This window comes from Mugil cephalus, chromosome 1 (genome assembly GCF_022458985.1).
Source record: "Mugil cephalus isolate CIBA_MC_2020 chromosome 1, CIBA_Mcephalus_1.1, whole genome shotgun sequence".
In the NCBI taxonomy this organism is placed as follows: Eukaryota; Metazoa; Chordata; class Actinopteri; order Mugiliformes; family Mugilidae; genus Mugil; species Mugil cephalus.
The window spans coordinates 5,581,476-5,603,763 of NC_061770.1; the positions used below are offsets into that span (position 1 = coordinate 5,581,476).

Sequence of the window (22,288 nt, forward strand, 5' to 3'; positions counted from 1 at the left end):
AGTCTGGTTAGACTGACCCCCTGGTTTGGACCAATATACTCTGTTATGTCCCTGTTATGTGTTAACAATTATCAGGAGCCAGTTGTAGTTCTATTAACGGTAAAGTTAGAATTAAGCAGAATGATCCTTAATCTAAACTAAAAGCCTCAATAAAACAGCTTGAACCTGAAGCTAACTGTTCAGGAGTCCTCACCACAGATAGAAAGTGACTTTTGTGTGAAATGAGTTGACCTGTTGACCACTGAGATAGCAGCATTACTACTGTAGAGTGGAGTACAGAGGAGGTGAAGCACCCATGGCGTGGTTGGTAGAGTTGGTCTCTGTCTTAGGTGCAGAGTAAATGACATTATCAACCAGGGCACTGTTGTGTGACTTGACAGCAACGTTGGAAAAATCCACTTCAGAGTAATCGAGTTTACTGGAGTCGTCTTCATCCTGGAGAAAAGAAGGAGACCAAACTTTAGGTTTTAATACTCTAATAATGTATAGAGGCTACTCATTTTAAAATAAACTAAAATAATACTCAGTTTATTCAGCCTGCCTTTGTTTATATAGATGATGGAGACAAAATAACATGAATACTTGTAACACTGTTCAACATCACCACAAACTACATCCTCTGAAATGGTTCTAAAGTTGGACATTCCTCAAAAAGTGTTTCCACAAAAACTGATCTTAATGCTCATGAGTGGAGGATTTACTGAAAGACTGTTGGATTATAATGTATTAGTTTTAATTTAGGTGTAGCTAATACATTTCTGAGCATTAGTACTGGTTGGCTGGCAGAGATACTGCAGTAGTATGAACGTCTTACATATTTGTTAGCACAGAGTTTGAATGTAGGTGGTTTTATTACAGATGCATTGATATCTGCACATACAGTATGTTAGACTGTAAGTAAAGCAAAACTACAATCATAGTATGTTCACTCTGTTGGAGTCTCCATGTTATTCCTCATTTAGAAACTCTTCAGTGTGGTTTTTATTTATTGTTTTTTTTTCTAAAGATGTTTTTTGAGCTCTGAGCTGAAACTGTACCACAGTTCTACTGACTCTCTCCTGAGGACTCTGGTTGAGGCTGTAGTCATCTGAGCTTTCAGCTCCGTTTGGTTTGACATATTTAGCGCAGGTGTAGACTGTAGATATTCCCTCAGGAGGTGAACTGCTCTGTTTGTCCTCTCTGATCTCCTCATACAGCTGGTCGGTCTGCAGGAGGAGGAACAGAAGTATGTTTTGTTAAAATCTGCTGGTTTCACAAACACAATGAAGCTCTAATATCTGACTCAGACTCACCCTTGTGATGTCAGTGTGGACTGATTCTATGGGAGACCCTGAAAAACATGCTTCAGAATATAAGGAGCTAAAACATCTCAAAACATCATTATCTTTAAGAAACTTTTAGACACTTTCCAGAAACAAAAACCAGAGGAACTAAACTTTCTGTTACAGTATAGTATAGTGTCAGTGTATTTCCAGTCGTTCTGTCAGTAGCAGCTACACAGGTGTCTTTGATCTAACGAGATAACCTGCTAGAACTAGACACTATAGTGACAACTAGAAAATTCCCTCTTGGAAATTTTGAAAGGGCTATGGGGGGCTACTGCCAGGGTTACCGTCTCTGTCAACATGGGAATTAGCACACTTTGCCTACATTTAGCACAGTTAGCTTAGGATTAGTACAGTTAATCTACATTTGGCGCAGTTAGCCTACATTTAGTACAGTTAACTCACATGTCGCACAGTTAGCACACTTAACCCACATTTAGCACAGTTAGCATACGGTAAGCATACGGTTAGCACAGTTAGCTTACAGTTAGCACACATGTGTGTGAGAGAGTAATGTGTGTGGGTCCTATTACTCTTTCTGTGTGTATCTGTAACTGTAATAACATTAAGTTACCTGTGTGTTTGTGTGTGTATGCGTGTGGTGCGCTTGCATGTTTGTAACTGTAATAACAAAGGTATCTGTGTGTGTGTGCGTTGCATTGCCTCTACAATAAACATGCACAATTGTAATATAGAGGCACGCGTTGCATTACATCCCTCTGTGAAATTTTAACCGAGGCAATGTCGCCATAACCACGTACTGGTATTGGCATGAGGTGGTCATAATGTTTTGGCATACTGACCTTTGAGTAGCGCTTTTCTACCTACTCAAAGGTACTCAAAGCGCTTTTACAGTCAGAGACACATCCACCCATTCACTCACACAAGCACACACACATTCACACACCAGTGCCAGTTGCACTGGGAGCACACACAGTATACACAGTGTCTTGCTCAAGGACACTTCGACATATGGCACACTTGGGGGATCGAACCACTAACTCTTCGGTTCATGGACAACACGCTCTACCTACTGAGCCATAGCTGTCCAATGTGGGGTGGGGGGCACATTTGGGTGTGCGGTAGGGGCAGGTGGTCATACATTACAGTGGGGCCTCTGAACAACTGCTTAGATCTTGGCATTAATAGGCCGTATGGGGAAAACGAACGCATTGTGAGCATCACATGAGGGTCCTCTTTGATTTTAATGTTGGTTCCACGCACATACAGTGAAAACTGTGGCCGCTGTGACGAGAGAGAGAAGAGCTTGTGCTGGCATTTTGCTCCCAAAATGTCATTTTGCTTTAACATGGAAACAAATGGGCAGAATGCTGGGCGCACTCCTCGCTCGGCTGTGCCTGGAGTCCAAACCGTAGGACCTACACAAATCAGAGACGCTCCATCGGAAAGCCAACAAAAATTCCTACGATTTTGTGTAATTTTTATTTCTGTAGTTCAAACAATGTGGCCACAACTTTGAACAACTTTTTTTCATTAAAAATCTCAAACTGCTCTCATCAGAGAGCGTCCATAGGGTCCCATGTTAAACGAGCCTCTAGCCCCTACAGTACAGGCTATTGCCTCGTTTAACATTAGCCCTAATTAAAGGTGTCAAGTGTCAAAACACTTCATATACATCAGAGAAATGTGACACTTTATGCAGTCCATGTTGTTCACTACCATTTTAGGTGTAAAATGTATCAGGAAGTTCAGTTCTTTGATCTTGAACTGAACTGATTGTTAATATGAACATGAGAGTTCTCTTGTTTGTGTATTTTTTATGGATGCCATCCATTATTACATTGATGTTAATGTCAGTTAAAGTATCGTCCTCTCAAGTGATAGTTGTAACCTCACCTTTTGGTTTCCTGGTCCTCCTCCACTTGCAGAAAATCATCAAAGCCACAGATAAGATGATGATCATGAAGACTAGAGTCAGAGCCACGTAAAGGATCAGATCTGAACAGTAGAACAGAAACATTGGAGCTTTACTCAAACAATCCTCCACATTCATCAACACACATACAGTATATACAGTATACACACAAACATTTAGCTGACATCAAATTATTTTACTGTAAAACACCAGGTGTCCTAAAACCAGGAGAGAAGGAGTTTAGAAACCTCCTGGTTCTGAGTAGAGCTGCAGATAATCACAACTGATGTGACATGTTGTTTAGCTTTGGTTAGACATGCACTGACTCTTGTATAATTAGTATCATGGACAGGAAGGACATCTAAAAAAAATCATGATGTTTATCTGTCAACTTTTCTGTAACTTCACTACAGTTCAGAGGGAAATACAGTCGTGTTTACTCCATGACATGTGTAACGTCACAGATAAAACAATAATACATTAGATTTACTATTACTTCAGTACTTTAACTTTTCTTTTACATGAATGAAAGTTCATTATTATACTTTTGCTGCTTTGACTTGATTAAAATATCAGATCACTTCTTCCACTGCTGTTCATGAGTCACTGGGACTCACTGACAAATACACATAGATATAAATGGATTCACACATCTACACATAGAAAATGTACCTGAACCTGTAGGTGATGCCTCATGATGCCCTGTGGCTCCAGAGGAGGAGGATGATGATGAAGATGTAGAGCTTCCTGAACTTGAACTGAGTGTTGATGATGATGTTGGTGATGATGATGATGATGATGTTGGTGAAGTGGAGGCTGATGTGAGAAATGCTGATGATGAAAAAGTTCCAGGAGTTAATGTTGGTTGTGAAGTGGTTGAAGCTGTGAGCAATGAACCAATCAGATTGATAGTGACATCATTAATACTCAACTATAAAACTATGTGTCTCTATGTGAGTATCAATTATCATGTGTTTCACAACAGAACTGATGAAAATCTGCTCTGTATTTTAGCTATAAATCTACTGTATAGGTGGATTAGAATCAGAAGTAGCTTCAGTGAAACAGACATGAAGCAACATTTTCATGACTTTCAGTAGAAACTCACCTTCTGTGACAGTGATCTTAAAATCCTCAGATGAATCTGGACTGAAAGATCTCTCCAAATAACATCTGTACTGTCCTGAGTCAGACTTCTTCAGCTGTGTGATGCTCACATACAGAGTGTCAGCTGATAGGACACCTGTGTTTATATATTCAATGCTGTATCTGTCTCTCTGAGCTTTGTCCTCAGTTGTGTCAATGAGAATGTTTCCTTCTTTACATTTATTCCTACAGAACAACCTCCTGCTTCCATATAATGAAAATGAACATCCAACTGTGATGTTTCCTCCTACTTTTCCTGGATGGATTCTTCCATTAAAAAGACCAGTGTTTCCATCCTGCAGAGCTGTTGAAAAGATGAACAATCAGATAATTAATTTCTGAGAAGACACTGTCACGGTCATTTCTTCCTTTTTTTTGAAAAAAAAAATAAATAAATAACACCAGCATGTTAAGTTGTTACTTATCACTTGACAAACTTCCTGTTTCACAACTGCACAAACCTGACAAAGACAGAGATGTAAGAACACTAAAGAGCTAGAAAGTGACTCAAGGGTTATTTTCTGTTTCTAATGACAGTTTGTTCCCTCAACAGCTTCTAGTTCAGTTAACCTGCAGGTTACAAAAGACATCCACTCTCTGTGCACTAGGAGAAACTTTATGATTTACTCTAAACATATTTTAGGTCTTTTTGAAGGCTACTTTCATGTGTTTCCTGTGTGTGAGAAGACACTCAACCTGCAGCTACATACAAATGAATTATGGTAGAAGAAAAAGTGAAGTGAAACTAAACTGTGTTTTGCAGATGGTGGAGTTAGAACATTTGTTTAAACAGTTTTAATTTATCACAGTTTATATTTTAACTGCTGCTTTAAAGACACATCTCCAGCTTCCAAACCACAGAAACCAACATGTCAGAGACACGGAAACAGAGCTCCCCATTAAAATATATTAACAAGAAAACTGACAATAAACTCTCAATGAATGAAGACAGTTCAGTTGAGAACAAAGAACGTGTCACAAGTTGAATGAAAAGTGAATGAACTCACCAAGGAAGAAGAAGAAGAAGAATATCCAAGTGTTTCTGACTTTCATCTTGAGGCTGAACGCTGCTTCTCTTCTTTCTTCACTAGCAAACCAGGAACTTGTCACTTCTCTAAATGATGGAGTTCCTCCTCTACAAACAACACTCACTCAGCTCTACACTCCTCCCATCTCTTTGTTTCTACCACAGAGTAAAAAACAAAGAGTCCATTTTAACCCAACATTTTATTTAAATCCTCCTTTTTAACTAAAATCATTTGGTTTTCAGAGTTGTTCTAAGCTGTTCATTAAATAACAATTATTATTCCTTCATAGCTGATACACTATATTTCCAAAAATATTCACCCATCTGCCTTCATACACATATGAACTTAAGTGACATCCCATTCTTAATCCATAGGGTTTAATATGACGTCAGTCCACCCTTTGAAGCTTTAACAGCTTCAGTTGTTCTGGGAAGACTTTCCACAAGGTTTAGGAGTGTGTTTATGGGAATGTTTGACCATTCTTATAGGAGCACATTTGTCAGGTCAGACACTGGTGTTCTCTCTGAGGTTGAGTTCAGGACTCTGTACAGGCTGGTCAAGTTCTTCCACACCAAACTCACTCTCCATGTCTTTATGGACCTTACTTTGTGCACTGGTGCACAGTCATGTTGTAACAAGAAGGAGTCATCCCCAAACTGTTCCCATAAAGATGGGAGCATGTAGTTGTTCAAAATGTCTTGGTATGCTACAGTATTCAGAGTTCATTTCACTGGAACTAGAAAATAAAAACATCCCATGAAACTCTGGTGACCTCTGTGTATCCACTGACCCCACTCTGTCATTTATGTGGTCTGACACTTCATGGCTCAGTTCCTGTTGTTCCCAGTCACTTCCACTTTGTTATAAAACCACTGACACTTGACTGTGGAATATTTAGTAGTGAGGAAATATCACGACTAGACTTGTTGCACAGGTGGCATCCTATCACTGGTACCACGCTGGAATTCACTGAGCTCCTGAGAGACACATTCTTTCACAAATACTTGTAGAAGCAGTCTGTGAGACTAGGTGCTTGATTTTATACACATGTGGTCATGGAAGTGATTAGAGAACCTGAATTCAGCAATATAGTGTATTTCTACCAACCATCACGTCCATATCTACTCTGTGAACACAGTTCAGCTGTAGTGCCACATATAAGCTCTCAACACAGTGGAGCTTCCAGTCAAGTGAACACACAGATGTTGAGGCTGTATTTCAGAGTCAGAAACAGAACCAGCTTTATTACAGTTATGGCTATACACCTCTGACAATGCAACAACGCCACTCTGGGACTTCCACACAGAGAATACCACACTAAATACAAGTTCTTATGTTTTAAGAGGAAAAAAGGAGCAGAGAGATGAATTTCTAGTATTGAACAATTTTCAGTTTTTATTTACGTAAGTAAATCTCACATCAGTTAAATAGTAGGAGGACTTAGCTTAACAATAAAGCCATATTATTGTAAAAGTATTTCTATATGCTAAAATGTCACTACACTGAAACATTTACCAGTACAGGGTGACTGTCAGAGAGGCCTACAGGGGTGGGGGAGTGAAGGGGAGAGGGGCCACCACCACCAGCAGCAGCAGCAGCAATCCAAACATGCTGCAAAAGAAAAGACACAAATTAGGGCACAACAAATATTAAACATGCAAATAAAACCAAAATGAGGAAACCCTCCCCCCAGTGAGCCACCACCTGCACATCTATGACCAGCCCACCTGTACTGGCACTGACAGAACCCCAGAATAGAATTAACTCAAAGTTCATTCACGAAAAGAAAACAAGAAGAAAGGAACCAAGAGAACTAACCCGAGTAACTGGCCTGGGGAGAAAACAAATCTCCCTTAATGCAAATTATAATCAAAACACTAAATGAAACAAGGTAACCAATAGTGCACAAAATATGGTTTTTGAAAGGGACAACAACAGCAGTGACTAGAGCTCAGCTACACCAGGAGCCAACATCACTTCTCCGTTCCTGAGGGTTGAACATTATACATAGTGCTGCACAGACGGGGGAGGGATTGCAGTGATTAGTCCCTTTAATGGTCAGTCTTTCACCTAAACAGAAGCAAGGGAAGTACTAAGTGCATGTGCCAGAAGTATGTTTTTGTTTCATATTGTTATTAAAGTGCATACAAAGGTAGCAAAGGCACTTACATGGCATGTTGGCATCAGCATTAAACATGTTTGAATACAGCTTTATGTAACACTGTCTACTGTACATGAACTAAGGGGACTATCATGTACTTTCAATTTAGGCCAAATCAGAAGGTATAGTTTCGCTCAAGGAGGATATATGTGACATGGAAAACAGTTTGCGAACAGTGACAAAAAAATATTTAATGGCAGGAAGTCACTCTTAAGTTTCACTCAAAATAGAAGCTAACGACTGAATTTATTTCTTTATCAACCCCCAGAAATCAACCTACTTAACAACCTCAGTTGTAACCAACAACCCAACAGTTTCACAGCATATAAAAAAGAAATAATACTGTTCAAAGTGCAAATAAAATAGGAAAAAATGGGCCCAAAATAATAAACCAACAAAGTTCAGTAAAGTCAACAGTCCAAATTAGTCCGTGTCCTCAGTGCGTTCATATTCAATGTAAGTATGTGCGGCAGTCCTTCAATGTATGGTTGTGTATTAGTTTATGTATCTGTTCATCTACCCGGGTAGTGTGGTTTTGTTTCTCATCTGTATGATGTGGTAGATGAGCTCCAGATGCGCGATGAATCTGCCTCCGACGTTACACCCTCCACGCATGTAAGCAGGTTTACTGCTCCACGTCCCTCTGGTCCGGGCTCTGGCTCCATCACAATCCACTCATACAAAACAACAACCTGCATAGAGCAGCAGTTTTTTTTAAATATGTGGTTAATCTCTTTATCTCTCTTTATACATTTATCTTAATCAACTGCGCAGTATCTATTCTCTTTTTCTTTTAATCTTAAAGCAACGAACGTGAACCATTCACATTGACCTTTGCAGATTGCATTTTTTTTTAGCTTTTCCCACCGCATGGTGTACAAATTTATGAATTAAATCACATTCAAATCATGTTTGAGAATGATTAATTGAATTACTGTCTCTCAATAACTCAAAAATGTACACGGGTGCGTGTTTTAGCTCATGAGATCAGCTCGTTTAACTATATAGCATTAACTAGCATATAGCAATAGTTTGATTAACACAGACAATTTTCCACAAAAATACCATGAGATACATCCTCAATTCACACATATACATTCATCGGTCTCCGGTTGGTTTTAAACATAGTCTCCAAAGCATAACAATACATAACAAAGATACCTTTTCCATAAAATAAGTGAGCAATTAGCCATCATCGAGAGCTGCTAGCATGCTATGCTAATCGCTAATGGTTACTCACCGGAGTTTTTCTTCTCACAAAACACGATGACACAGTGCTGCCCAGCACCCAAAAACAATTTACTCAAAAATTAAATAAAGTTTTAATCACGTTTCATCGAGTTATTAACATTAACATGCTCTCTCTCAGCCGTAGTGCGTCTGCTCTCGTCGGCATCAGTGCAAGAAAAAACCAACAACCCAGCAGAACAAACACAGTAGCTAAGAGCGCGAGTAGTGCTTATGTGAGTGAAATTGCGCGCCCTGCTGGTGAAAACAAGAAACTACAACAACCAAAAACTCATTCAGACTGTATTGCTCAACATAGTTAAACTGGAAATATTGGGGATTAGGGGGGTTACATTGTTGCAAAGAAGTTTATAAGTGGTTGCCACTTGTTGTAGAATTTGCTCACAATCCCCCTTCTTGAATATCTAATTTTCTCGACTTTCAAAAAGGACATAGCCTCTTTAATCCATTGCGTACTCGAGGGAGCTGTTGTAGATTTCCAATTCAGAAGAAGGTGGCGCTTAGCAATTAGTGAAGTAAAAGCTATCACTTCCAATTCTTTAGTAGATTATAGAGTATAGTCTTCCAGAAGACCAAAAATGCCTATGTGAGGTGAAATGGGAATTGTTCTTGAGAGTACTTTAGACATGGTGTTGAAGTAAATTTTCCAAAAGTTTGACAGAGCTGGGAAAGAGAAAAACATATGTGTAAGATTACAGGGTGAGCCTCCACATCTATCACAGACATCCACCATATCTGGGAAAATCTGTGCCAACTTTGTCTTTGAATAATGACATCTAAATTCAACTTTAAACTGTATCAAGGTCAGGCGGGCACAAATAGAGTTTTGGTGAATGACCTTCAGCGCAGACTTCCACCACTGTTCATCAAAGACCAACCCCAACTCACGCTCCCAATTCTCCCTTGTCTTGGTAGGTAAATATTCATCATATGATTGTATAGAACTGTAAACCTTTGAGATCAAAGACCTTTGCAAGGGATTGAATAATAAAAGTTCACCCCATGGCTGCTTGGGTGGGAGGTGGGGGAAGTTGGTAAATAAGGATTTTGCACAGTTCCTCACCTGGAAATATCTAAAGAGATGGGAGGGTGGAAGATTTAATTCAGTAGCTAGGTCAGCTAAAGAACAAAAAATACCTACCCTATAAAAATCCTCAAAACATTTCAGTCCCTTGTCATGCCATAAGGAGAAAGTTGGATCAGTAAACGTGGGTTTAAACACAGTTTTTTAACAAACTGTGGGGGCAGTAAATTCAAACTGTTTCCTAAACTGAAACCATATCTTGAGCATGGCGTTAATAATAATGCATCCGTTTTATATAGTACGGTCACACCCTGTCTGGCTGCCAATATGCACCAACGACCTCCACCAAACTTCACTCACTCTGGTCACACACTGGAGTTCACACTGGGAGCAGGGTGGGTTAAGTGTCTTTACCAAGGACACACCAGACAGACTAGGATAGGGTGGAGCTGAACCTCCAGTATCCTTTTGGTTATCGGACGACCGCTCTACCTCCTGAACTACTGCCGTCCATTAGCTTATGACTGACAATAAATGCAATGACAATGAACAGGCTACGTTGTCCATCTTGACTGATTCATAATCAAAAACACTGCTGATTGAAGAAGAAAAGGTAATTCCCCTAACTCAATTAGTCTGTTGGTTAAAAGTAATTTCATGAGAACTCAAAAACTCAAAAAGACTAATGGAAATTGTTGCGTTGATTTTCTTTGTTGAGCCAAAATATTTCTTTTTTAGAGTGCAGTCTAAAAAAATAATTCAGAGGACGTGTTTCAACCACTTAATTAAATGCATTGTCGCACTGTACAAAAAAACTACATTTATTGATTTAGATCAAACTTTTAAGTAACAAACAATATTTGATGGGTTCAGTTGACTCAATATTTTAGGTACTAAGATCAACTTAATATTGTGTGCAGTCTAAACTGATATTTCTGCATCACTGAACTGGTTTCAGGTTCTGGTAACTGAATAAAATTGACCAGACGACTTCATATTTTAATTCCCTAAGTGATGATGTATCCACTAACTCCAGCCACTTACATTCATGCATGCTTGAGATTTAATTGATATGAGTTGTTTTTCATCAGATTTTTCATCTGATTCAAAAATGATCAAAGAAGAGGAGAATAATTGGAGCGTGAGTGGAGCTAAGACAGACAGTTGGCAACCTGGGAGGAAATCCACCTGTCACTGAAGACGACCAGGCTATAAACTGCTTAACTTTAAGACTTGATGTCACTGAAAGACGGGGATGATGTAGAAATTCATTCTGCACAATGTTATGAATGGAGGAATCAGCTGTAAAGACCAAAACAGACTTTAATATCATATACTGTTAAAACTGCCAGTGACAAATTAAATGTCAAGTTTATTTTCAAAATATGGATTTTTTTTTATTACATTTTGTTGAGGGTTTTTACAGCAATATAAAATATAAATATGTTTACTGCAAGACAAGTGCTCATCTTTACTGTTAATATATTAAAGCTATACATATACAACACATAAATACTTATTTTTAACCAGAGTGTGACCTCTTCCTGTCTCTCAGTGCAGGAGACCAATCAGAAGCTTTATGGTGCCCTGGAAGTGAGATCACATCACTGTAAGCTGGCTTCATGTTTCATGAGGAGAATGACCATAAAGTATTTCTGAACAGCAACAGCAAACATTGTGAAACATAAAAACATATATAAAAAAAAATGAAATAAAGCTGTTAAAATGTTACACCAGCTATGATTTGAAAGAGTTAAGAGTCGGTTAAGCTTTTTTTGCATCAAAAATATTCTTAAAATAAGCATAAAGTTCTTGTCTCTGACCAAAATATAAGATGTATTTCTTTGACTTCTCCAAATTGAGCTTCATATCAAACAGCAGCTTCAGTTATTTTCTTAGAAAGCATTTCTCAGTGAAAACTGTTCCAGTGACGTCCTTGGATCATCCAGAATAACGTACACGATAACACAAAGAAATCTTTGAATATTTGTCCAAAGCACTTTACAATAGCTCTGAATAAAAACATTTAGCTTAACTAAAATGACCAACTATAGAAGCAGTGTTAAATGCCAAGAGTGGAAGGTTGTGTGTGTGTCTCTCTCCCTCTTTTGCTTCAGGTGATTGTTAGAAGATTGGCTGCCATCTGTGAGCTCCAGCATGGGACCGTATAGGCTGACTGCTCTCACCAGCTGGCCAATCAGAGACAGAGGAAACAATCTGAAAGCCCTCCAACTCCCTGGGACCCTTCTCTTGCTCTCTTGCTTGTTGGGCCCTGCTATTGTTTGAGTTAAGGTTTGTTTGGCTCAACCCCTCACAGCTCTTCCTTCACCCCCACATTATGGAAAACCTTTATTTGTAAATAATATGGTCTCTTTTGCGAGCGTTAAAGAGGAACAGCAGGTAACTAAAATATTACGGTTTATTTCAGTCTGGCATATTTACCATTAATGTATCGACTGTGTCTCTACTGATCTGAGTATAAAAGCAAGGACATGCTGGCTTTAGTCTGGTTAGTTACAGTAATCTTTGTTTGGAGCTTCCAGTGCTTGAAATAGCAGATAAAAGTATCCAGATAAAAGCTTCCTGTTCCTTGTACAGTGAAATACAAGAACAGAGTTGAGGTAAAATGTCTACAAAGGACAGTTTCCATTCATTTTAAACAGCAGCCTTGTTTGAGGCGTTTGAGTACCAACAGGGACTTCTTTCTCTTGACTCTCACCTATTTGCCTCTGGCACCAACGTCTTGTCCCTCATCTACATAGACAGATATGTGAGAGATTACTCTGTGACTGTTATGAGGATGATGCTGCTCATTTCAATTTGATACCTGACCCCCTGGTTTGGACCAATATACTCTGTTATGTCCCTGTTATTGTGTAAACATTTATCAGGAGCCAGTTGTAGTTCTATTAACGGGAAAGTTAGAATTAAGCAGAATGATCCTTAATCTAAACTAAAAGCCTCAGTAAAACAGCTTGAACTTTTTGCAAAAAAAAAAACAAAACACCTATTTAGGATGTACCCAAAATAAATTGAATGTTGTTCATGAACATTTTGGAGCTCATGCTATGATGTCTTTTATCAGTGAAATCAGAAGAAAATGACATATTGCATGCAGCATGTACTCAAACACAACTCGTGTACAGAGCTCTGATTGGTTTATAAAGCTACTACTGTCCACATGACACCCAGTGAATTGTTAAAGGGTTAATACTGTTTAATACTGTGGTCGACTGGCTGCTGCTGAACTGTGTCAGCGGCGTCACTGGTGGGCTGGAAGGCTGGTGGCTGGGCACTGGTTAAACTGAGCTACAACGACTTTTGACTAATATGCTTCAGATAAGTTGTAGTGTATTTTGGTAATATTACCAATAATAGTTAGTAGCAGGCTGTTAGTATAGGTAAAGTGCACCCCCTATGGATCCACGATGGCCTTAGCATTTGAATATACTGTGGATACTTAGGGCCAGCTCTGCTGTTTATATAATGTATTAGTCTTAACTAGGTGTAGCTAGTCCAGTTTCAAATATATGGTCTCATGGTCTTGTAAAAACACCGATCCAATACGTACCCAAAATCAACAGAAGGCTGCTCATGAATCATTTAAAGTCACAGACATGATTTAGGATACTTTTGTAAAGTAATATGAATAAAGGTTAATTCCCCAACTTCAAAATAGCTCTAACTGTTGATGGTAAAACTGTTGCATTAATTAAATTTGTTTAAAATATTAACATTAATTAGCTGGAAAACACAATAGGACCACAGCACTAAGCCGTTCCTTGTCCCAGTTCAGAACTGATAACAGTACCACTAAGCATGTTTTCCTAGAGACAGTTTTTGAGCTGTGAGCTGAAACTGTACCACAGTTCTACTGACTCTCTCCTGAGGACTCTGGATGAGGCTGTAGTCATCTGAGCTTTCAGCTCAATTTACTTTGACGTATTTAGCGCAGGTGTAGACTGTAGATATTCCCTCAGGAGGTGAACTGCTCCGTTTGTCCTCTCTGATCATCTCATACATTAGGTCGGTCTGCAGGAGGAGAACAGAAGTATGTTTTGTTAAAACCTGCTGGTTTCACAATGACACAAACAGTAACACAATGAAGCTCTAATATCTGACTCAGACTCACCCTTGTGACGTCAGTGTACATTGATTCTATGGGAGACCCTGAAAAACATGCTTCAGAAAATAAGGAGCTAAAACATCTCAAAACATCATTATCTTTAAGAAACTTTTCAACACTCTCCAGAAACAACCTTATCCTTATGACATTTCCCCTAAATATACGACCTGTTGACATGTGTCTGAAAGCAAAGTGTCATGTTGTGTTTTTGTTTCACGGCTCACTTTAACTGAACTGAAGTGATTGTTAATATGAACATGAGAGTTCTCTTGTTTGTGTATTTTTTATGGATGCCATCCATTATTACATTGATGTTAATGTCAGTTAAAGTATCGTCCTCTCAAGTGATAGTTGTAACCTCACCTTTTGGTTTCGTGGTCCTCCTCCACTTACAGATGATCAGCAGAACCACAGATAATATGATGATCATGAAGACTAGAGTCAGAGCCACGTAAAGGATCAGATCTGAACAGTAGAACAGAAACATTGGAGCTTTACTCAAACAATCCTCCACATTCATCAACACACACACAGTATATACAGTATACACACAAACATTTAGCTGACATCAAATTATTTTACTGTAAAACACCAGGTGTCCTAAAACCAGGAGAGAAGGAGTTTAGAAACCTCCTGGTTCTGAGTAGAGCTACAGATCATCACAACTGATGTGACATGTTGTTTAGCTTTGGTTAGACATGCACTGATTGACTGATTGAATAATTAGTATCATGGACAGGAAGGACATCTAAAAAAAAATCATGATGTTTATCTGTCACTTAGTGACTGAGGAAGTCACCTCTCACTCTGCAAAGCAACAATTCAACTTTTCTGTAGCTTCACTACAGTTCAGAGGGAAATACAGTCGTGTTTACTCCATGACATGTGTAACGTCACAGATAAAACAATAATACATTATATTTACTATTACTTCAGTACTTTAACTTTTCTTTTACATGAATTAAAGTTCATTATTATACTTTTGCTGCTTTGACTTGATTAAAATATCAGATTACTTCTTCCACTGCTGTTCATGAGTCACTGGGACTCACTGACAAATACACATAGATATAAATGGATTCACACATCTACACATAGAAAATGTACCTGAACCTGTAGGTGATGCCTCATGCTGCCCTGTGGCTCCAGAGGAGGAGGATGATGATGAAGATGTAGAGCTTCCTGAACTTGAACTGAGTGTTGATGATGATGATGATGATGATGATGATGATGATGATGTTGGTGATGATGATGATGTTGATGATGATGATGATGATGATGATGATGATGATGATGATGTTGATGTTGATGATGATGTTGATGTTGATGATGATGTTGATGTTGGTGAAGTGGAGGATGTGAGAAATGCTGATGATGAAAAAGTTCCAGGAGTTAATGTTGGTTGTGAAGTGGTTGAAGCTGTGAGCAATGAACCAATCAGATTGATAGTGGCATCATTAATACTCAACTATAAAACTATGTGTCTCTATGTGAGTATCAATTATTATGTGTTTCACAACAGAACTGATGAAAATCTGCTCTGTATTTTAGCTATAAATCTACTGTGTAGGTGGATTAGAATCAGAAGTAGCTTCAGTGAAACAGACATGAAGGAACATTTTCATGACTTTCAGTAGAAACTCACCTTCTGTGACAGTGATCTCAAAATCCTCAGATGAATCTTTGAACCACGTTCTCTCCAAAGAACACCTGTACCATCCTGAGTCAGACTTGTTCAGCTGTGTGATGTTCACATACAGAGTGTCAGCTGATAGGACACCTCTGCTTATATATTCAATGCTGTATCTGTCTCTCTGAGCTTTGTCCTCAGTTGTGTCAATGAGAATGTTTCTTTCTTCACATTTATTCCTACAGAACAACCTCCTGCTTCCAGATAATCTAAATGAACATTCAACTGTGATGTTTCCTCCTTCTTTTTCTGTATAGATTCTTCCATTAACAAGACCAGTGTTTCCATCCTGCAGAGCTGTTGAAAACATGAACAATCAGATAATTAATTTGAAGACAATGTCACGGTCATGTCTTCCTTTTTTAAAAAAAAATTAAATATATAAATAAATACCACCTGCATTTTAATTTGTTACTTATCACTTGACAAACTTCCTGTTTCACAACTGCACAAACCTGACAAAGACAGAGATATAGGAACACTAAAGAGCTAGAACGTGACTCAGGGTTTTTTTTTCTGTTTCTAATGACAATTTGTTCCCTCAACAGCTTCTAGTTCAGTTAACCTGCAGGTTACAAAAGACATCCACTCTCTGTGCACTAGGAGAAACTTTATGATTTACTCTAAACATATTTTAGGTCTTTTTGAAGGCTACTTTCATGTGTTTCCTGTGTGTGAAGTGACACTCAACCTGCAGCTACAGACAAATGATTTATGGGAGAAGAAAAAGTGAAGTGAAACTAAACTGTGTTTTGCAGATGGTGGAGTTAGAACATTTGTTTAAACAGTTTTAATTCATCAAAGTTATTTTAACTGCTGCTTTAAAGAGACACATCTCCAGCTTCCAAACCACAGAAACCAACATGTCAGAGACACGGAAACAGAGCTCCCCATTAAAACATGTTAACAAGAAAACTGACAATAAACTCTCAATGAATGAAGACAGTTCAGTTGACAACAAAGAACGTGTCACAAGTTGAATGAAAAGTGAATGAACTCACCAAGGAAGAAGAAGAAGAAGAAGAAGAAGAATATCCAAGTGTTTCTGACTTTCATCTTGAGGCTGAACGCTGCTTCTCTTCTTTCTTCACTAGCAAACCAGGAACTTGTCACTTCTCTAAATGATGGAGTTCCTCCTCTACAAACAACACTCACTCAGCTCTACACTCCTCCCATCTCTTTGTTTCTACCGCAGAGTAAAAAACAAAGAGTCCATTTTAACCCAACATTTTATTTAAATCTTCCTTTTTAACTAAAATCATTTGGTTTTTAAAGTTGTTCTAAGCTGTTCATTAAATAATTATTATTCCTTCATAGCTGATACACTATATTGCCAAAAATATTCACCCATCTGCCTTCATACACATATGAACTTAAGTGACATCCCATTCTTAATCCATAGGGTTTAATATGACGTCAGTCCACCCTTTGAAGCTTTAACAGCTTCAGTTGTTCTGGGAAGACTTTCCACAAGGTTTAGGAGTGTGTTTATGGGAATGTTTGACCATTCTTATAGGAGCACATTTGTCAGGTCAGACACTGGTGTTCTCTGAGGTTGAGGTCAGGACTCTGTGCAGGCTGGTCAAGTTCTTCCACACCAAACTCACTCTCCATGTCTTTATGGACCTTACTTTGTGAACTGGTGCACAGTCATGTTGTAACAAGAAGGAGTCATCCCCAAACTGTTCCCATAAAGATGGGAGCATGTAGTTGTTCAAAATGTCTTGGTATGCTACAGTATTCAGAGTTCATTTCACTGGAACTAGAAAATAAAAACATCCCATGAAACTCTGGTGACCTCTGTGTATCCACTGACCCCACTCTGTCATTTATGTGGTCTGACACTTCATGGCTCAGTTCCTGTTGTTCCCAATCACTTCCACTTTGTTATAAAACCACTGACACTTGACTGTGGAATATTTAGTAGTGAGGAAATTTCACGACTAGACTTGTTGCACAGGTGGCATCCTATCACTGGTACCACGCTGGAATTCACTGAGCTCCTGAGAGACACATTCTTTCACAAATACTTGTAGAAGCAGTCTGTGAGACTAGGTGCTTGATTTTATACACATGTGGTCATGGAAGTGATTAGAGAACCTGAATTCAGCAATATAGTGTATTTCTACCAACCATCACGTCCATATCTACTCTGTGAACATAGTTCAGCTGTAGTGCCACATATAAGCTCTCAACACAGTGGAGCTTCCAGTCAAGTGAACACACAGATGTTGAGGCTGTATTTCAGAGTCAGAAACAGAACCAGCTTTATTACAGTTATAGCTATACACCTCTGACAATGCAACAACGCCACTCTGGGACTTCCACACAGAGAATACCACACTGAATACAAGTTCTTATGTTTTAAGAGGAAAAGAGGAGCAGAGAGGTGAATTTCTAGTATTGAACAATTTTCAGTTTTTATTTACGTAAGTAAATCTCACATCAGTTAAATAGTAGGAGGACTTAGCTTAACAATAAAGCCATATTATTGTAAAAGTATTTCTATATGCTAAAATGTCACTACACTGAAACATTTACCAGTACAGGGTGACTGTCAGAGAGGCCTACAGGGGTGGGGGAGTGAAGGGGAGAGGGGCCACCACCACCAGCAGCAGCAGCAGCAATCCAAACATGCTGCAAAAGAAAAGACACAAATTAGGGCACAACAAATATTAAACATGCAAATAAAACCAAAATGAGGAAACCCTCCCCCCAGTGAGCCACCACCTGCACACCTATGACCAGCCCACCTGTACTGGCACTGACAGAACCCCAGAATAGAATTAACTCAAAGTTCATTCACAGAAAGAAAACAAGAAGAAAGGAACCAAGAGAACTAACCCGAGTAACTGGCCTGGGGAGAAAACAAATCTCCCTTAACACAAATTATAATCAAAACACTAAATGAAACAAGGTAACCAATAGTGCACAAAATATGGTTTTTGAAAGGGACAACAACAGCAGTGACTAGAGCTCAGCTACACCAGGAGCCAACATCACTTCTCCGTTCCTGAGGGTTGAACATTATACATAGTGCTGCACAGACGGGGGAGGGAGCGCAGTGATTAGTCCCTTTAATGGTCAGTCTTTCACCTAAACAGAAGCAAGGGAAGTACTAAGTGCATGTGCCAGAAGTATGTTTTTGTTTCATATTGTTATTAAAGTGCATACAAAGGTAGCAAAGGCACTTACATGGCATGTTGGCATCAGCATTAAACATGTTTGAATACAGCTTTATGTAACACTGTCTACTGTACATGAACTAAGGGGACTATCATGTACTTTCAATTTAGGCCAAATCAGAAGGTATAGTTTCGTTCAAGGAGGATATATGTGACATGGACAACAGTTTGCGAACAGTGACAAAAAAATATTTGTTGGCAGGAAGCCACTCTTCAGTTTCACTCAAAATAGTTCAGCTAACGACTGAATTTATTTCTTTATCAACCCCCAGAAATCAACCTACTTAACAACCTCAGTTGTAACCAACAACCCAACAGTTTCACAGCATGTATAAAAAAATAAATAATTCTGTTCAAAGTGCAAATAAAATAGGAAAAAATGGGCCCAAAATAATAAACCAACAAAGTTCAATAAAGTCAACAGTCCAAATTAGTCCGTGTCCTCAGTGCGTTCATATTCAATGTAAGTATGTGCGGCAGTCCTTCAATGTATGGTTGTGTATTTGTTTATGTATCTGTTCATCTACCCGGGTAGTGTGGTTTTGTTTCTCATCTGTATGATGTGGTAGATGAGCTCCAGATGCGCGATGAATCTGCCTCCGACGTTACACCCTCCACGCATGTAAGCAGGTTTACTGCTCCACGTCCCTCTGGTCCGGGCTCTGGCTCCATCACAATCCACTCATACAAAACAACAACCTGCATAGAGCAGCAGTTTTTTTTTAAATATGTGGTTAATCTCTTTATCTCTCTTTATACATTTATCTTAATCAACTGCGCAGTATCTATTCTCTTTTTCTTTTAATCTTAAAGCAACGAACGTGAACCATTCACATTGACCTTTGCAGATTGCATTTTTTTTTAGCTTTTCCCACCGCATGGTGTACAAATTTATGAATTAAATCACATTCAAATCATGTTTGAGAATGATTAATTGAATTACTGTCTCTCAATAACTCAAAAATGCACACGGGTGCGTGTTTTAGCTCATGAGATCAGCTCATTTAACTATATAGCATTAACTAGCATATAGCAATAGTTTGATTAACACAGACAATTTTCCACAAAAATACCATGAGACACATCCTCAATTCACACATATACATTCATCGGTCTCCGGTTGGTTTTAAACATAGTCTCCAAAGCATAACAATACATAACAAAGATACCTTTTCCATAAAATAAGTGAGCAATTAGCCATCATCGACAGCTGCTAGCATGCTATGCTAATCGCTAATGGTTACTCACCGGAGTTTTTCTTCTCACAAAACACGATGACACAGTGTTGTCCAGCACCCAAAAACAATTTACTCAAAAATGAAATAAAGTTTTAATCACGTTTCATCGAGTTTTTAACATTAACATGCTCTCTCTCAGCCGTAGTGCGTCTGCTCTCGTCGGCATCAGTGCAAGAAAAAACAAACAACCCAGCAGAACAAACACGGTAGCTAAGAGCGCGACTAGTGCTTATGTGAGTGAAATTGCGCGCCCTGCTGATGAAAACAAGAAACTACAACAACCAAAAACTCATTCAGACTGTATTGCTCAACATAGTTAAACTGGAAATATTGGGGATTAGGGGGGTAACATTGTTGCAAAGAAGTTTATAAGCGGTTGCCACTTGTTGTAGAATTTGCTCACAATCCCCCTTCTTGAACATCTAATTTTCTCGACTTTCAAAAAGGACATAGCCTCTTTAATCCATTGCGTACTGGAGGGAGCTGTTGTAGATTTCCAATTCAGAAGGAGGTGGCGCTTAGCAATTAGTGAAGTAAAAGCTATCACTTCCAATTCTTTAGTAGATTATAGAGTATAGTCTTCCAGAAGACCAAAAATGCCTATGTGAGGTGAAATGGGAATTGTTCTTGAGAGTACTTTAGACATGGTGTTGAAGTAAATTTGCCAAAAGTTTGACAGAGCTGGGCAAGAGAAAAACATATGTGTAAGATTACAGGGTGAGCCTCCACATCTATCACAGACATCCACCATATCTGGGAAAATCTGTGCCAACTTTGTCTTTGAATAATGACATCTAAATACAACTTTAAACTGTATCAAGGTCAGGCGGGCACAAATAGAGGTTTTGTGAACGACCTTCAGCGCAGACTCCCACCACTCTTCATCAAAGACCAACCCCAACTCACGCTCCCAATTCTCCCTTGTCTTGGTAGGTAAATGTTCATCATATGATTGTATAGAAGTGTAAACCTTTGAGATCAAAGACCTTTGCAAGGGATTAAATAACAAAAGTTCACCCCATGGCTGCTTGGGTGGGAGGTGGGGGAAGTTGGTAAATAAGGATTTTGCACAGTTCCTCACCTGGAAATATCTAAAGAGATGGGAGGGTGGAAGATTGAATTCAGTAGCTAGGTCAGCTAAAGAACAAAAAATACCTACCCTATAAAAGTCCTCAAAACATTTCAGTCCCTTGTCATGCCATAAGGACAAAGTGGGATCAGTAAACGTGGGTTTAAACACAGAGTTTTTTAACAAACTGTGGGGGCAGTAAATTCAAACTGTTTCCTAAACTGAAACCATATCTTGAGCATGGCGTTAACCACCGGGTTGCGGGTAAGACCAGAGGGCTTGGCAGAGAATCTATGAAAAAAATAAACAATAGAAGGGCAGGCGCTAACTGGATCTGTGACATATAGTAACAGGTCGTCGGCGTATAATGACAATTTCAACTCTGTGTGAGACCTGGTGATGCCATTAAAAGTAAGAGAGGTCCCCAAACTCATAGACAAGGGCAGAAGTATGTTTAACAGAAAAACAAAGAGCACACCTTGACTAGGTATTGTCATCATGGAGCAAATGCAGGGCCAGGAGAACACGAGGCGTACATCTACCACTGGCTGCAGCTACATTTAAATAGAAATAGGAGGCAATAGCCTCACCTGTTGGGAATCACTGATTTTAGGGGGAGTGGCCGAACAGGCAGAGAAGGGAGGGGGAGCTCTACCCATCACACATAGAAGGAATTTGACTCCGGTCTCTTTGCTTATTGGTACAAAACAAAGCACTTAAATAAGTGTAAAAATAAAAGTATAAAAAAATGAAAACTGTACAACATTGGACTAATCTCTTATTTCTTAATCACAAATGGACGGAAGTCAAAATTCAAACATGCAGCAGAAAAAAACATCATCACTGACATCATGAAATTTCCTGATTTTCTCTTTAAGGAAACTCTACAACTGACTCATGTACATTCATACCTTCATCATAATCAACTCTATTTGTCTTCATTCTAAACTGTCAATGGAACAACCACGACAATATTTAGATAAACTATGTTTCCCAAAACTTATTTACCTCGGCACATTTGAGTCAATGAACAGCTGGTTTCATATTTTTATTCAGTCAGAATGAAAACTCTTCTGCTGAGGTTACTGGTATGTGAATCTAATTCGCTACTGCATTTAATTTTTATATTTTCTGAATTTGAAATGAAAAACACTGATGAGCATTATTATTAG

At 38.8% G+C, this 22,288-nt stretch overlaps 2 protein-coding genes and 2 long non-coding RNA genes across 8 annotated transcripts; all 4 read right to left on the minus strand.

Annotated features, from left to right (window-relative positions):
* LOC125006411 (uncharacterized protein DDB_G0271670-like) lies at positions 1-5,579 on the minus strand. 3 transcript variants are annotated; one of them, XM_047582398.1, is made up of 7 exons: positions 5,355-5,579; positions 4,310-4,651; positions 3,880-4,083; positions 3,183-3,284; positions 1,293-1,330; positions 1,038-1,205; positions 1-435 (listed from the first exon to the last, which is right to left on the minus strand). In XM_047582398.1, the coding sequence occupies exons 1-7, from the start codon at positions 5,398-5,400 to the stop codon at positions 259-261; spliced, it is 1,077 nt and encodes a 358-aa protein (XP_047438354.1). In that variant the 5' UTR covers positions 5,401-5,579; the 3' UTR covers positions 1-258. The 3 variants fall into 3 exon arrangements, with proteins under 3 accessions (XP_047438354.1, XP_047438343.1, XP_047438363.1); XM_047582387.1 differs by having other exon boundaries at positions 3,874-4,083; positions 5,355-5,563; XM_047582407.1 differs by having other exon boundaries at positions 3,874-4,032; positions 5,355-5,545.
* Positions 5,580-6,597: 1,018 nt separating this feature from the next.
* Positions 6,598-8,952, minus strand: LOC125006475. Its single transcript, XR_007112584.1, has 3 exons — positions 8,777-8,952; positions 8,057-8,228; positions 6,598-6,986 (listed from the first exon to the last, which is right to left on the minus strand). It is a non-coding gene; the product is annotated as an uncharacterized LOC125006475 (long non-coding RNA).
* A 3,893-nt stretch (positions 8,953-12,845) lies between these two features.
* On the minus strand, positions 12,846-16,701 carry LOC125006446 (putative protein TPRXL). Of its 3 annotated transcripts, none has more exons than XM_047582502.1 (6): positions 16,626-16,701; positions 15,580-15,921; positions 15,042-15,353; positions 14,298-14,399; positions 13,941-13,978; positions 12,846-13,840 (listed from the first exon to the last, which is right to left on the minus strand). In XM_047582502.1, exons 1-6 carry the CDS (start codon positions 16,678-16,680, stop codon positions 13,736-13,738), a joined length of 954 nt encoding a protein of 317 aa, XP_047438458.1. In that variant the 5' UTR covers positions 16,681-16,701; the 3' UTR covers positions 12,846-13,735. The 3 variants fall into 3 exon arrangements, with proteins under 3 accessions (XP_047438458.1, XP_047438451.1, XP_047438466.1); XM_047582495.1 differs by having other exon boundaries at positions 13,941-13,990; XM_047582510.1 differs by lacking the exon at positions 13,941-13,978.
* Positions 16,702-17,872: 1,171 nt separating this feature from the next.
* Positions 17,873-20,346, minus strand: LOC125006469. The gene is made up of 3 exons (XR_007112583.1): positions 20,058-20,346; positions 19,337-19,508; positions 17,873-18,261 (listed from the first exon to the last, which is right to left on the minus strand). It is a non-coding gene; the product is annotated as an uncharacterized LOC125006469 (long non-coding RNA).
* Between the last annotated feature and the right edge of the window lie 1,942 nt (positions 20,347-22,288).

What these genes read in the sequence shown, in the direction of transcription:
- LOC125006446 (XM_047582495.1), bottom strand. Translation starts at nt 16,680, where the DNA reads ATGAAAGTCAGAAACACTTGGATATTCTTCTTCTTCTTCTTCTTCTTC. An exon ending in TGAGATCACTGTCACAGAAG is followed by an intron (nt 15,354 to 15,579) that starts GTGAGTTTCTAC and finishes CATTGCTCACAG; the next exon opens with CTTCAACCACTTCACAACCA. An exon ending in GGCATCACCTACAGGTTCAG is followed by an intron (nt 14,400 to 15,041) that starts GTACATTTTCTA and finishes TCTACTGTTCAG; the next exon opens with ATCTGATCCTTTACGTGGCT.
- LOC125006411 (XM_047582387.1), bottom strand. Translation starts at nt 5,400, where the DNA reads ATGAAAGTCAGAAACACTTGGATATTCTTCTTCTTCTTCTTCCTTG. An exon ending in GAGGACCAGGAAACCAAAAG is followed by an intron (nt 1,331 to 3,182) that starts GTGAGGTTACAA and finishes CATGTTTTTCAG; the next exon opens with GGTCTCCCATAGAATCAGTC. An exon ending in TCCACACTGACATCACAAGG is followed by an intron (nt 1,206 to 1,292) that starts GTGAGTCTGAGT and finishes CTCCTCCTGCAG; the next exon opens with ACCGACCAGCTGTATGAGGA.